At 42.9% G+C, this 14367-nt stretch overlaps 1 protein-coding gene across 1 annotated transcript in view; it reads left to right on the top strand.

The window, feature by feature from the left end:
* Positions 1-334: 334 nt before the first annotated feature.
* Positions 335-14367, top strand: part of LOC103195729 (40S ribosomal protein S10) — a 178570-nt gene continuing 164537 nt past the window's right edge. Inside the window, exons 1-4 of the mRNA XM_007939351.2 lie at positions 335-484; positions 751-922; positions 2686-2763; positions 6098-6153. Of these exons, the coding sequence (XP_007937542.2) occupies positions 335-484; positions 751-922; positions 2686-2763; positions 6098-6153 (456 nt within the window). The remainder of the gene's footprint in view (positions 485-750; positions 923-2685; positions 2764-6097; positions 6154-14367) is intronic.

Raw genomic sequence — 14367 nt, 5'->3', positions numbered from 1 at the left:
TAGTGTTCAAGTGTTCTTCAAGTACAGGGTCTGCGTGATCTCTACCCGTTGTGCCTTTGTGGTTATGAGACCTTGTGAAAGTCTGAAGCGAACGTGCATTCCCATTAAACACCGTGTTTATTTCTTTGTCACCTGAACTGCTTTTGGCGATGGGGAAGGAACTGATCTCTGGTGGGTTTCAGTTTTGCTGAGTGTGTATCCCTTCTTTCTGCAGTTCGAGATACTAACCCAGTGAGTGGTGGTTTTGTGTGGTTTTTTGGGGGTCATGAACTTAGTTACTGGATCCTGGCCACATTGCTCAGAAGTGTTCTTGATGACTGCTTCTTTCTTACAGATGTTGATGCCCAAGAAGAATCGGATTGCCATTTATGAACTCCTTTTTAAGGAGGGGGTGATGGTGGCCAAGAAGGATGTCCACATGCCAAAACACCCGGAACTAGCAGACAAGAATGTGCCCAACCTTCATGTCATGAAGGCCATGCAGGTAGGCAGGGGCTGCTGGATTAGAGCAGAGGTCAAGCCATTTTCCACAAATGAACGTTCAAGGCATATTTCAAGTAGAGGTCAGGACCAGAGCTGCTTGCCTTGAAGGGCTGGGCCCTGAGGTAGATGGGCAAGCACTTGGAGATGCACAGTGAAAACTTGTTTGTGCAGCTTTTCTTTGCATTGAGTTTCTAGATCCATGTCTCTGGTCTTTTGAATCACTGTATTTTGTAGTTAGGCCATAACAGTGTATTTCTGTCTTAACAGTCTCTCAAGTCACGAGGCTATGTGAAGGAACAGTTTGCCTGGAGACATTTTTACTGGTACCTTACCAACGAGGGTATCCAGTACCTCCGTGATTACCTCCACCTGCCCCCTGAGATTGTGCCTGCGACCCTGCGCCGCAGCCGTCCTGAGACTGGCAGGCCACGACCTAAAGGTACAGTGTCCATATACATGCCCAAGGATCTGCTGTGAAGCTGCTTTCTGTGTGTGAAACTGGTGGTTTTTCAGGTGTGTGATGGAAGTAGTGTGGTGTCATTGTGGGACTTTGGTTGAGTCCTAGAACCTTTCTTCCCTGTTCTCTTGCAGCCCTTGCGTGCAGCTTGTGAGGGAAATAGACTCAGGCCTTCAGACCATCCCATGAGATGACATTAAACACCCATAGAATATTACAAAGAATAAAATCGGGGAGAGTAACTGTTCTTACAGGAGCTCTGGTAGCATAGTGGCTAAGGCACTTGACTGCTAACCAGAAGGCTGGTGGTTCAAACCCACCAGCCACTCCTCGGAAGGAAGGTTGGGCAATCCTACTTCCGTAGTGATACTGCCTTGGAAACCCAAGGAGGGGTCGCTATGAGTCGGGGCCGACTCGACGGCAAACAACAACAACAACAACTGTTCTTACAATCATGGGGTGAAATGATAGGTTTTTTTGTGTGTGTTATCTTTTGGCTAATTGCTCACAGTTGCATTTTGCCAAGCTTATGGTTTTCTTCCTTATATTCTGAAAAAATTTTCTTGGGAATTTTCTAGGGAATTTGTGGTCTAGGGTGATGCGATAGAGATTACTAAACACCGACTGTTGAGGTTCCACTGAAGAGCCTGACTTTGTGGCTGTCTGGAATCTGTAGTTTTTGTTGGAAGTGTCCTAAAGGATCCTGGTGGCTAGCTGGAATCTTTAGGTCAAAGACTCTCCACTGCATCTTGGAATCACCCAGGGAATAACTGTGTCTCTGCACTTGCAGATTCTAATTAGTTGGTCTAGGGTAAGGGCTAAGGAGGTCTGGTGGCATAGTGCCTAAGGCATTTGACTGCTAACCAGAACCCACCAGCCACTCCACAGAAGGAAGACTGGGCAATATGCTTCTGTAAAGATTTACCATCCCAGAAACCCAAAGGGGGTTGCTATGAGTCAGAATCGACTCGATGGCAGTGAGTTTGGTTTTTTGGTGTGAGGGTAGGGACTTAGTATTGTTGTTTTGGTTGTGTGTATTAACACTCCCTGGGTGATCCTAATGTGCAGTCAGCATTGAGAAGCACTGCTTTCTTGCATTTAGTCTTGTTTTATGCCAGTCAGTGCAGGATCAGTCTTTCTTTTCCTGTTTAATAAAATAGTCCATATTCTAATCTAGGGTAACTGGGTAGAGAGAATTTAGGAGGAATACTAGTTGAATTCTTACCAGTGTTGGTGAAGATGGTTTTACAGTAGCTGTTAACTTTTGCCTTTTAAAATAAATCAATGCCTTAATATTTCTTCCACAGCTTGACTGGTGGTATATAGAAATGTCAAAGGGGGGTGCTAAAGGGTTCTTGTGGCCTTCATATTCACATAACTGCCAGAGGTGGGGTTTCACCTCATGATGCCTCTCTTCCCATTTTTGTAGTTTTCAACTTAGATATGGCTCAGGTTCTAAATTTGATGCTTGTAAGAAAGGTTAGTTTTTGAAATTTGTCAAATAACTGGGAAATGTACGTTAATGCTGAGAAAGTACTGTAGAAGAATGCTATCCTTTTGCAGATGATGGGCTGTTTTAACTGTTTAAAGTTTCCTGGTCCTTCAATGATGACAGTTCTGGCCTTGAAGATTCCTGTTAATCTTTAATAACTAATAGAACAGATGAACGATTACAGTATTCTTGGCCTTAAAGGAACAGAGGTTCTATGTTGGCCTATGTTTAAAATGTGGTTTAATTTATGTAGGTCTGGAGGGTGAACGACCTGCAAGACTGACTCGAGGGGAAGCTGACCGGGACACGTACAGACGGAGCGCTGTGCCTCGTGAGTAATGACCCATCTATATCATAGATATTGTGATAAAATTTCTGAGTTTTCAGAGCCAAGGTGACTGTGAACAATCTGCAGTTTCCACCTCTGGATCATCAGAACAGCTAGAGGCCTTTGCTTCTCAGAGATTTGGTAGATGGGAATTAGGAGCAGTCATCTGAAGTCAGGACACAGGACATCAGAATTTTCATAGCACCTACTATGGGTAAACACAGAAAGCAATCTAAGCTTGAAAACAAAAATGAAAGGCTTTTCTGTGCTCCACTGTTGTATTCCTGTGTTCATTCCATAAAGTGAGAGTCCTCTGAAGGCAGAGCCTATTCAGATAGTTTCATTGTTGTCTTACTGCAAAAATAATGCAAATTCTTACTTTATATTGCAAGTATTTGCATTGACTTGGAACAACAGCTATTCATTGATTGAACTGTACATTGAGTGCCTATTCTGTGCCTAGCCCAGTTCTAGGAGCTGAGGAGAATATAGTGACCATAACAGACAAAAAGCTCTTCTCATTGAGGTTGAACTTCAGTGGCAGGAAACAGATAAGTAAAGTAAGTAGTATGTCAGATGATGTGAGTGCTGTGGAGAAACGGGGGAAAGTGCAGCAATTTCACATAGAATTTTAAGGGAAAGTCTTCCAAAAGCAAAATTTGACCAAAATCACTTAAAGGAGGTGAAGGGAGCCAGCCAGTGATTCTAGGAGAAGAGCATCCAAGCAGATGAAATAGCAATGTACGAGCCCTGAGCGGGGAGGAGACCTGGCTTTTATTTCAACATGAAATGAGAGGATAGCAGGAGTATCTTAAGGTTGTGGCTCTGAACATGTAAGGAGTTAGGATTTTACTCTTGAGTAAGATGGGGAGCCACTGGTAGTATTCTTGCAAAGCAGCAGCAAGACGGGACTTGTTTTTAAAGGATCCATCTCTTCCCCCCTCCTTCTTTTTTTTTTTTTTAAGAAGTAGTTAATTGTAGATTTTTGGTTGTGAAGTGTTTAAGTGCTTTGCTGCTTTATAGTCTTGGAAAACCTTTGGGGTAGTTCTACTTTGTCCTGTAGGCTCTCTGAGTTGGAATCTACTGATGGCAGTGGGTTTGGAGTTTATTGTGGGTTATGGGTGTTTTTTTTTTTTTTTTTCTTCTTTTCTAATTGTAATAAGAAAGGCAAGATGTGGAGAAATTTTTGTCATCTTCCCTTATTCTTCATATGTAAATAGGAGTGGGCACTTGAGTACCTTACCAAATGAAACTCACTGCCATTGAGTTGATTCCTGCTCATAGTGACCTTATAGGACAGAGTACAACTGCTGCCCCATAGAGTTTCTAAGACTGTGAATCTTACTGCCTCATCTGTCTCCTGCAGTGGCTGGTAGGTTTGAACTGTAAGCCTTTTTTATTTTTTTTGGTTAGCAGCCCAGTGCTTTAACCACAGCACCACCAGAGCTGCATGAGTATCTTACAGGGGCATGGTAAAAATGAATTCCTTCAGCAAATGTGTCCTAAGTGCACCTACTATGTGTTGCTTTGACTAGGTGCTGGATAAACCAATTCTGAGTTTCTAGGATCTCTTGGTTCAGAGGAAGTTAGTGATTGTTCCTATTAGGGATCGTGGCATACAGGAAGATCAGTCAGGGAAGGCATTCTCAGAGCACACTTGGGGCCTCAACCACAGGGGTCCCTAAGTTGAGGGGAGTGAGCATTTCAGGTGAGAAAATTGTCATGTATAAAAGTATGGAGAAAGGGAGAACACTGTGGCTTGCCTTGGTCCACCACAGAGAGGTGAGCTGCCAGATACCCATGGTGGATGTGGTCTGAAATGGGCCAAACTGAACCCACTGCTGTTGAGTCAGTTGGCTTATAGTGATTGTGTAGGACAGAATCCCCAAAGGGTTTCCAAGGCTATAAATCTTGCAGACTGCCACATCTTTCTCCTATAGAGTAGGTGGTGGGTTTGCAGCTGAGTGCTCTACCCACTGCCCTGAAAAGGGCCAAATGGAAACTCCAATGTTATTTTACCAAGATTTACAGAAACCATATTCAGTCCTAAGGAGCTCTGGTGGTGTAGTGGATAAGGCACTTGACTGCTAACCGGTAGCAGCAGCTCAAACCCACCAGTCTCTCCATGGAAGGAAAATGGGGCAATTTACTTCTCTAAAGATTTACAGCCTTGGAAACCCAGTGGGGCTCACTATGAGTCGGAAACGACTTGATGGTAGTGAGTTTGGTTTTATTTTTAATATTCAGTCCTGTCTCCTACCCACACCATGTAAAAATTAAATTTCCTAATGGCCAGAAGGAAGCTCTGGTAGCGTAGTGCCTAAGGCACTTGACTTCTAACCAGAAGGCTGATGGTTCAAACCCACCAGCCACTCCTCGGAAGGAAGGTTGGGCAATCTACTTCTGTAGTGATACTGCCTCGGCAACCCAAGGGAGGGGTCGCTATGAGCCGGGTCCGAGTCCACAGCACATAATAACACCAACAGTGGCCAGAAGCAGACGGAAACCAATTAAATATTACTATACTGTATTTAAGGAGGTCTGGTAGCATAGTGCCTAAGGCACTTGACTGCTAACCAGAAGGCTGGCGGTTCAAACCCACCAGCCTCTGCTTGGAAGAAAAGTTGGGCAATCTACTTCCGTAGTGATACTGCCTCAGAAACCCAAGGAGCGGTCACTATGAGTCGGGGCCGACTCGATGGCACATAATAACAACGTACTGTACTTAATATTTCTGAAAATATTCTTTTAATGTAGTATAGAATTACTGGGAAGTTTCACATTTTTTCCTGAGTCTTTGAAATCTGGTATATGTTTTTACACACCTCGGTTCAGAATGGTGTATATTATACAGGACAGTGCAGCACTAGATCGCTTTTGTCAAATCTGCCCATTCCTGATGGTCTTAATTAAAATTGTTTTTGGCTTATGTGGGCTCAATTGCCTTTATGTTTTAATTTTTCCTTTATGGAGCTCCCTCTATAATTGGGTGCTGATCTGAAGCATGTGATAAGTAACTTAGGGAGGGTCTTTTGGGACCTGGAAGGGTAAGTAGTCCAGGTTTTATGGGCAGAAGATCAGGGCAGCCTTCCTGGAGGAGGCAATAGTTTTCAAAGGCTTTGAATTTTGAAGAGTAGCTTAAGGAATGCTGAGAAATGTGTCCCAGGAAAGAGGGAGGCAGGAAGCATGCACAGAAGGTGTTTCCCAGTTTGCTTGTACTACTTGGAGTAGTACAGCAGCTAACATGGCCTTTCTTAAGGAATTAAGTCGGGTGACATCTTGTTCTGCAGTAGGTGCAGATCAGACATTGAGTTTAAACCGGTGTTTCTCATTTTAGCTGGTGCTGACAAGAAAGCCGAGGCTGGGGCTGGGTCAGCAACTGAATTCCAGTTTGTGAGTATCCCCGATTGCTCTGTAGGTGTGGTGTTTAAGTTCTGGAGGTAGAATATAGAGCATCAGGTCCCTACCCTTATTTTTTCCTCAAACCCGATTCCAAATAAATTTTACATTGAGACATAGTATATGCACGCTTTCACATGTGAATCACTGAAATGAGTCTCAGCTCAGTACTGCATGCAACATACTGATACTTTCTGTTGCTTTTAATACTGGTGATACACCCCTAATTTGATTTCATAAAGCAAAGCTTATGAAAAATGGTAGAGACTGAGTGTGCTCTAGAACTGAGTCTGGAATTGTATCCTCCCTCATCATTTAGGTAGCATGATCTTGGGCAGATTGTCCTCCATGCCTCAGTTTTCTCATCTATAAAATAGAGGTGATTGGTAACCATCTCAAGGTAATAATAATCCTATCATTATAGGATTAGTCAATTCAGGTAGTGTTTAAGCATAGAAACTAGAATGTCACCATTACATCAGCTTCTGTCCCATAGCAGGGCTTTATAGCACACACTTGTTTTCAGGTCTCATTTGTGTATGGTAGAAACGAGCTGTCCTGTGCTGAATGCTTTCATATGTCTATATATGAACACATCCTGAGAGGATGGTCGGTCATATTCCCATTTTACAAATGAGGGAAATAGGCCTTGGAGGTGAAGATGACCCATAGCCAGTAAGGGTGGAATTTATGGTCTGCACCTGCTCATAGTTGTTACACTTAGGGGCCTCTCCAGTGACAGTGAGACCTGAAAGTTCACAAAACCCCAGAAGAGGAGAACTGGATATGCTGTTAACGCTGATGTCATTTGCTTTCTCTTGCAGAGAGGCGGATTTGGTCGTGGACGTGGTCAGCCACCTCAGTAAAGTTGGATGGGATTATTTTGTGTTAAATAAACCTATAGCCAGAAAAAAAAAAAAAAACAATCTTGAGTGTCCCAGTTTGTTTTCATTGTAAAACCTGAACAGAAATGGTTTAAGGATCAGAATGTAAATCGGGCAAGACTGGATTGGTTTTGGGAGTCGTCTTAAAGTAGCTGTACTTGGCTTTGACATGGGCTGTTTGGTTCTGGCAAGTGCATCCTAACAGGTTTGTTCCACCTCAGGGAGGCGTTTGAAAAGATGAGCATTTTTACCAGATCAACCTTGCTGGCTCATCTGCTTAATGTGAAAAGAGCTATTGTGCTGACCTTGGATTTGAGATGCTGTACCCATTTGGGAATAGCAGAGAAATTGTGCTGGGAAGGTAGGATGTAGAAAACCAAAGAGAGAACTTCTCAAAACCCTGCTAAGACTGACGGGGGAAAGATAGAAATGGTTTTTAGGCCAACGGTTTGTTTTTCCACAAATAGAATAAATACTGGTCAGTTGGTGCTCTTGTCCAAGGTTCCTTGGAAAGGGAAAATGCATTTTCTCTGAGTGGTAAGGAGTTCTGGTGGCGCTGTGGTTAAGGCAGTGAGTTGCTAACCAAGTTTGGCTAGTAAAACCCACCAGTTGCTCTGCTGTGGGAGAACGATGAAGCAGTCTGCTTCTGTTAAGATTTGCAGCCTTGGGAATCTGTTGGGGTCACTATGAGTAATCAACTCAATGGCAGTGGGTTTGGTTTAGTTTATAAGTAATGACTCATAATACAATTTAAGTGAATAAGTGAGTTTGGGGATTATAAGAATTGTATGCATTTTTTCCTGGCTTCAAAGTTCCCCCTTGATGAGATGAAGTGCATTTTGCCATGTATACTAGAGTTTGGAACTGAGGTGGGATGAAAGGACCATTTCTGTGGTCCTTCACAGTGAATACAAACCACCCCCAGCCCTAGCTAACATGGTAGTAGGAGAAGCAGCCTGATGAGGGTTCAGGGAGACAATCCTGCAGGTGGGAATACTGACCTTGGCTTATAGGTTAGTCATCATGACCAGTACCAGTAAATAATGTGCTTCTCAGGTGAGAGTCAAAGCATCTGAGAAATCAGCCAATAGGTGACAACTTGAGCCCTGGTGCTGCCTCAGGACAGATCTGCCAAGGTAAGGTTTTCAGTCTGCAAAACTGGTAGCTGGTAGAAATGCATCATGTGCTGTGGGGACTCGGGAATTTGTGAAGTACAAGGTGGGCCAGACGCTATAGTATTATCCATCACAAGTATGGTGATGGATAATACTGTAGTTGAGACATTAAAATACATTTGGTAACTGACAGAGCCCAAACTGCAAACAGGTGGTTTTGTGCTGGTAGCCACCTATTTCAGCCTCAGTACGCAGTTGTAATTTAAACCACTAGGTGGCAGCCAATAGCAACCCTGATAATGTACTTAAAACAGGCCTAGGAGGTGAGTTTTGGAATCTGAACGACTAGGAAATAGAAGCTTGCTTTGGCAGAAAGGTGGTGTTTGAGAATGCTGTTCACTGTGGCTTTGCTGCTTTGCCAAAGATAGCTTTTATCCAGTTTATCTGCTGTCTCAAGTGAGACCAAGTGGTTTGCCCGTGTTCTCGCACCTTGTGATTGTTTAATTGCCTTGTGATTGTTTAACCGGGATTCTACTGTGAAATAGTAGCTCCTGCTCTGTCTGTTTCCCATTGAGGCTGGCAAATGGGTGGATTTTCTCTATGGCTTTGATTTCTCGGCCCCAAAGGATCACCTTTTCACCTAGAGTTCTTTGCCAACCACCGTTGTGATTTGTTCTGGAATATATCCTCCAGATCACTCATGGATTCAGGATCAGTGTAACCTGCAAGCCAGAGTAAGAGGACATGTCTGAAAACTGCAGATGGCAGTGGTCTTGTTGCCCACCAGCCTCTCTACACAACCACCACTACCGTGATTGAATGGGTGCCAGGGATCCGTGTTGCTAAGGGCTTTGAGAAACAGAAGTCTCCGAAGTTTGCCCCTGCGGACCTCACAGTGTAGTTGGGGAATAAAATCTATACATTAAGAATCAATAATGCAAGCAACTATAAGTGGTAAGTTGTTCAGTGCAGAACAAATTCTAAGGAAATGCAGGATGCGAAGAGGAAGGGTGAAGTGGCACAAGGTGGGTCTTGGGGAGCAAGGGAGAAATGAGATTGCAACTTGAGGTGCAGTGATGAATGTGGTATGGAGTTGGGTTGGGGGAAGGCTGGGGGTGGGGATGAAAAATAACGTATTGGGGTATGAAAACATCAGGTAGTGTCAGATTATGACTTGAAAATGGAGGTGCTGAGACCCAAAAAAACGCTAGGAAAGAAGCCACAGGTGCCTACAAGTTGGATGTGGATGGGTGGATTACAAAGGGACTGGGAGACACCTGTCTGACAAACGTGTGGGCACAGCCATCTCTGGGAGAAAAACTTTGGGGGCATTTTGGCCCATCATTCTCATGTGTGACCACCAGTTCCATACCTCACCACCTGACTTCCCCTGTACCAAGTGTTTTGGAGGCTGAGAAATTTTCATAAGCCTGATGAGGACACAGATCCCCTTTCCATGAAAATTTGGTGCCTTTATGAGCAGTGCCAATAACTTAAGTTACTACTTTCTACTTACTTAAAATAAGGAGCTCTGGTGGCACAGTGGTTAAAGCATTTGGCTGCTAAGCAAAAGGTCAGCAGTTCAAACCCACCAACCACTCTGCTAGGAGAAAGATGAGGCAGTCTGCTCTGTAAAGATTTATAGCCTTGGAAATCCTATGGGACAGTTTACTTTGTCCTAAAGGATCACTGTCCCTGTGAGTTGGGATCAACTTTATAGCAGTGGGTTTTGTTTTGGTTTAATTTAGTAAACAGAATTAGGAAGTAACTACCAAGTGCTGATATTAGATGCTGGAAGACAAAGATGTTTAAGATGGGATCAGCTTAAAGGATTTTTGAAGAGACTTGCTTTTTGAGGTTATGTCCTCTAGCCATAAAGACATGAGGGCCCAATAAAACATTCCAGCAGGACACTTTCCCCCTCCCTACCCTGGTCTCCAGAAACCAGGCCGCCTAAGGGAGAACTAAGAAAAGGGAGGCCCACCTATGCACAGATGGTCTCAAAGCTCAGGAGCGTGACCTTGTGGAGTTAGGGGCACCTCCCTCAAAATGAGTTTTGATGCTGAACCATTAGAATGAATCTATCAGTCCTTATATTTCACAGGTCTTGGAGAAATGAGATGGAAGAAAGAAGCCTTGCTAATAGCACTAAATCTGGTAATTGTTTCAAAATCCACAGATGGAGGGCTTAATGACCTAGGTGAGAGGCAGCTTTTCTGGTTAGGCTTTCAGGGCAAAATATTTTTGGTCTTAGAATGCTGTGGCAAGAAACTGGTGGTCTACTGGAAAGTGGGTGGTAGGAGCAGAAGTGCAACAGATCTTCCTGCCCCACCCCTTCCTGCTTGACCTTGCCTTAAACTAAAAAAAAAAAAAAAGGTCATTGCCATAGCAAACCCCCTCCCCCACTTGGGTTTCCAAAGCAGTATCTGTCTATGGAAGTAGACTGCCCAATCTTCCTTCCGAGGAGTGGCTGGTAGGTTGAATCGCCTGCCTTCTGGTTAGCAGTCATATGTCTTAGGCACTAGGCCACCAGAGGTCTCTGACCTTGCCTTAGGCTGCCATTAACTCCCTCAGGACCATTGTAATCCCCTCAGAAGGGATTCCCCTGCCTTTGGCCAACCATTCTCTGCACTTGAGACCTACAGTAATACTAAGTGGAAAGTAGCCCCCAGTGCTGGTGGCTTATAGTGGGGACAGGGGCAAGTATTTTCAAGGGGAATGCTTCCCATAGTGGGTCACTGACCGTTTCAATTAAATCAGTCTGTGTTTGTACTGAAATAGCATGAGGCAATAACAGTGGCTAGCACTTTGAGGACTCATCCCCATGGCTTAAATTCCATACAATAAGGACTATATAAGATGAACATTGAAACCAGCCAGGTATACTTAGAGCAGTCAACCATGGTAGATCAGAAGGGCAGCATTTGTGCAGGAGGTAGCTCAAAGAGGAGGAATGCATAGGAAAGAAGGACACAGGGAAAAGGTAACCACAAGGAGGAAGTGAGAAAAGGGCTGTTAAATTGTGGGGATTGCAATCAATGTCATGAAACAAAATGTATGAACTATTGAATGGAAAATGAATTTGCTCTGTATACTTTCACCTCAACCCCCAGCAAAAAAAAAAAAAAAAAAAATCTAACATTTTCCTGAGCAGGGCAGAGGCCAGGCAGAGTGGCTGAGGGCCAAAGAGATAAGTGCTTGCAGGCATGACTGAGTGGAAGCTGTCCTGATCTAAGAACTGAATCCTGAGTATGTTCCTGAACTTGAATTGTAACCTGTTATTCTCTATGTAAACTCAGAATTGGGGGGGGGAGGGTGGCTGGCCCAGTTGGTGCCTCATGGAGTAATGTTGGAAGAAACTTGGGGCTTCCTCCACCAAGGCTAGGAGTTTGTATTTTGTAACTTTTTAAAAAATATAATTAGCATATAACAAAACAGTAAGAGTGTACAACTTGGTAAGTTTTGGCATATGTATATATTTATGAAACCATAACTAAATGATGTTTCCCTTAGGCAAACACTGATCTGTTTCCTGTCACTATAGTTTGCATCTTCTAGAGTTTTACATAAATGGAAATATATATTATATACTCTTTTTTGGGAAGTGGGTAGCTTCTTTAACTTAGCATCATTGCTTGTAGTTCATCAGTGTCGTTCCTTTTTATTGCTGTGTAGTATTTCATTGTAAGGGTATGCTACAATTTGTTTAGCCATTCACCTGTTGAACATTTGAGTTGTTTCCATCTTTTTACTATTGTGAGTAATGTTATGTACATCTATGTATAAGTTTCTATGTGGGGAAATACTATTTAATTCTCTTGGGGTATAAACATAGATGTAGAATTGCTGGATCATATGGTAAACTCTATGCTTAACATTTTGAAGAACAGCCAGCCAGTTTTTCCAAAATGGCTGTGCTATTTGGCATTCCCACTAGCAGTGTGTGAGTTCCAGTTGAGTTGTTCCTTATCCTTATCAACACTTGGTTTGGTTGTTGTTATTTTAGCCATTCTAATAGGGGTGAGGAGTTTGGATTTTATCCTGTAGGTAATAGTGAGCCAGTTAACAATATGATGGACAGTACATGACCAGCATAGCTAGGATTGTGAGGATGGTACAGGACTGGACAGTGTTTCTTTTTGTTGTATGTCAGGTTGCTATGAGTTGGAGTCAACTTGATGGCACCTAACAATAACAACAGCACATGACCAGGAATGCTTGATGTTTGGCAAATACTAGAACCCCCACAATAAAGTGTGGTAGGCAGGGGCCCTGCTGAATTTGAGTTGGTACAGTGACCACACTAGGGCTCTGAGTGGTCATGGGTAAACCACTTAGTCAGTAGTGACCACAATACACATTCAGCCTACTAATGAGAAAAGGAGGGGAAATTATCCATCATTTGATTGCTAAGTTTTATAAAGGGAAACTAGGACAGAATGAGGGCATTCGGGAGGAAAATGAAAGGAATTGTTTAAAAAAGTTACAGCCCATAGAAAGCTTGGAGCCCATTTCTATTTAAAAGTGCTTTATTGGAAGCCTGTGATAAATGAATGGCACGAATCCAAAAGAACAGCTACTTGAAAAATAAGCCCTGCATGGTTTATTGACACATCAAAGAGACCTTTGTGAGGAAAAGGACATCTTTAAAAATAAATATTAAATGGGAGAGGATGTCCAAGTTGAAAGAATAGTACGCCTCAAAACGGCTAAATTGTGAAAGTAAGCATCAATTGGGATTAAAAATTCTGAAGAGTACCTGCAAGAAATGTCAAAGGAAGTAGTAAGAGTTTAAGTGCATGAAAAGCAGGAGGTGAGTTTTGAGACTCTAGGGGCATCAGTTCATTAATGTGCAAAAAGTGTACCAGGGAATGAACAGTCAGCTGACTGATATCTTTACCTTCATTATACAGAGATTGCCCATTCCACGAGAAGAATTTTTTAGGGAAAGTTTCAAACATACATAAATGTGAAGGTATAATAAACCACCAGGTACCCATCATGGAGTTTCAACAGTCATCAACATTCTGCCATTCTTACTGCATTGCTACCTACGCCCACTCTCCTCCCATCCCCAACTTGATTTTTTTAAAAGTCAGGTTTATTAAAGTACAATTTACATACACTAGAATTTACCCTTTTTAGGCATATAGTTCTGAGTTTTGAGAAATGGATACAGTCCTGTAACTACCACCACAAAGTCATTACCCTAAAAAGTTCCCCCATCCTGCTGCTCCTTGTTTGAATCCTGGCAACTACTGTCTATGTTTCTTTATTTTTACCTTTTCAGAATGTCAGATAACATGCAATCTCATGGTATGTACTCTTCTGTGTCAGACTGCTTTTGCTCAGCAGAATGTATCTGAGATTCATGATGTTGCATGTATCAGCAGCTCATTTTTATTGCTGAGTAGTGTCCTGTTGTATGGATGTACCACAGTTTGTTGCTTCATTTTGAGATTTTTTTAAAAATTCTTTTTGATTTTTTATCCATACAAGCCTTGTGGGATAAAATTGACATTGACATTCACAAATCTTAACTGCACCCTTTTGACAAATGGATACACCCATGTAACACACTCCTGAGAAAGAAAAAAGTGACCCTTGACATCCCAGGAACTGGCCTAACGCTTAAAGTGAGGCCTCTGTTGTGGTGAACATAAACAATGTCACTGAACATCAACATCAGACAAGGTCACTTTGTGACTTTGTTAAGTGAACAAAAAAGACCACTTTATAATCTTATCTAAGCATAGACAAAAGCAAGTTCACTAAGCCACTAAGATACAAAACATCTTCATCTTCCAGCTAAGTGAGTGACTGCTGCTTTTCTGTGTTACAACTTTGGATATCCTTATGTCTCCTAAGGGAGCTCTGGTGACATAGTGCCTAAGGCATTTGACTGCTAACCGGAAGGCTGGCAGTTCAAACCCATCATCCACTCCTGGGAAGGAAGATTGGGCAATCTACTTCTGTAGTGATACCACCTCGGAAACCCAAGGAGGGGTCGCTATGAGTCAGATGCGACTCGACGGCAATGAATTTGGTTTTAATGCTTCCTTACTTCTAGTTAAGGAGCTCTGGTAGCATAATGGCTAAGACACTTGACTGCTAACCAGAGGCTGATGGTTCAAACCCACCAGCAACTCCTCAGAAGGAAGATTGGGCAATCTACTTCCATAGTGATACTGCTTTGGAAACCCAAGGAG

The sequence above is a fragment of the Orycteropus afer genome, unplaced genomic scaffold, assembly GCF_000298275.1.
Source record: "Orycteropus afer afer isolate SDZICR_OR568_19922 unplaced genomic scaffold, OryAfe1.0 scaffold00059, whole genome shotgun sequence".
Taxonomy (NCBI): domain Eukaryota; kingdom Metazoa; phylum Chordata; class Mammalia; order Tubulidentata; family Orycteropodidae; genus Orycteropus; species Orycteropus afer.
This window is presented reverse-complemented; position numbering and strand designations above follow the sequence as displayed.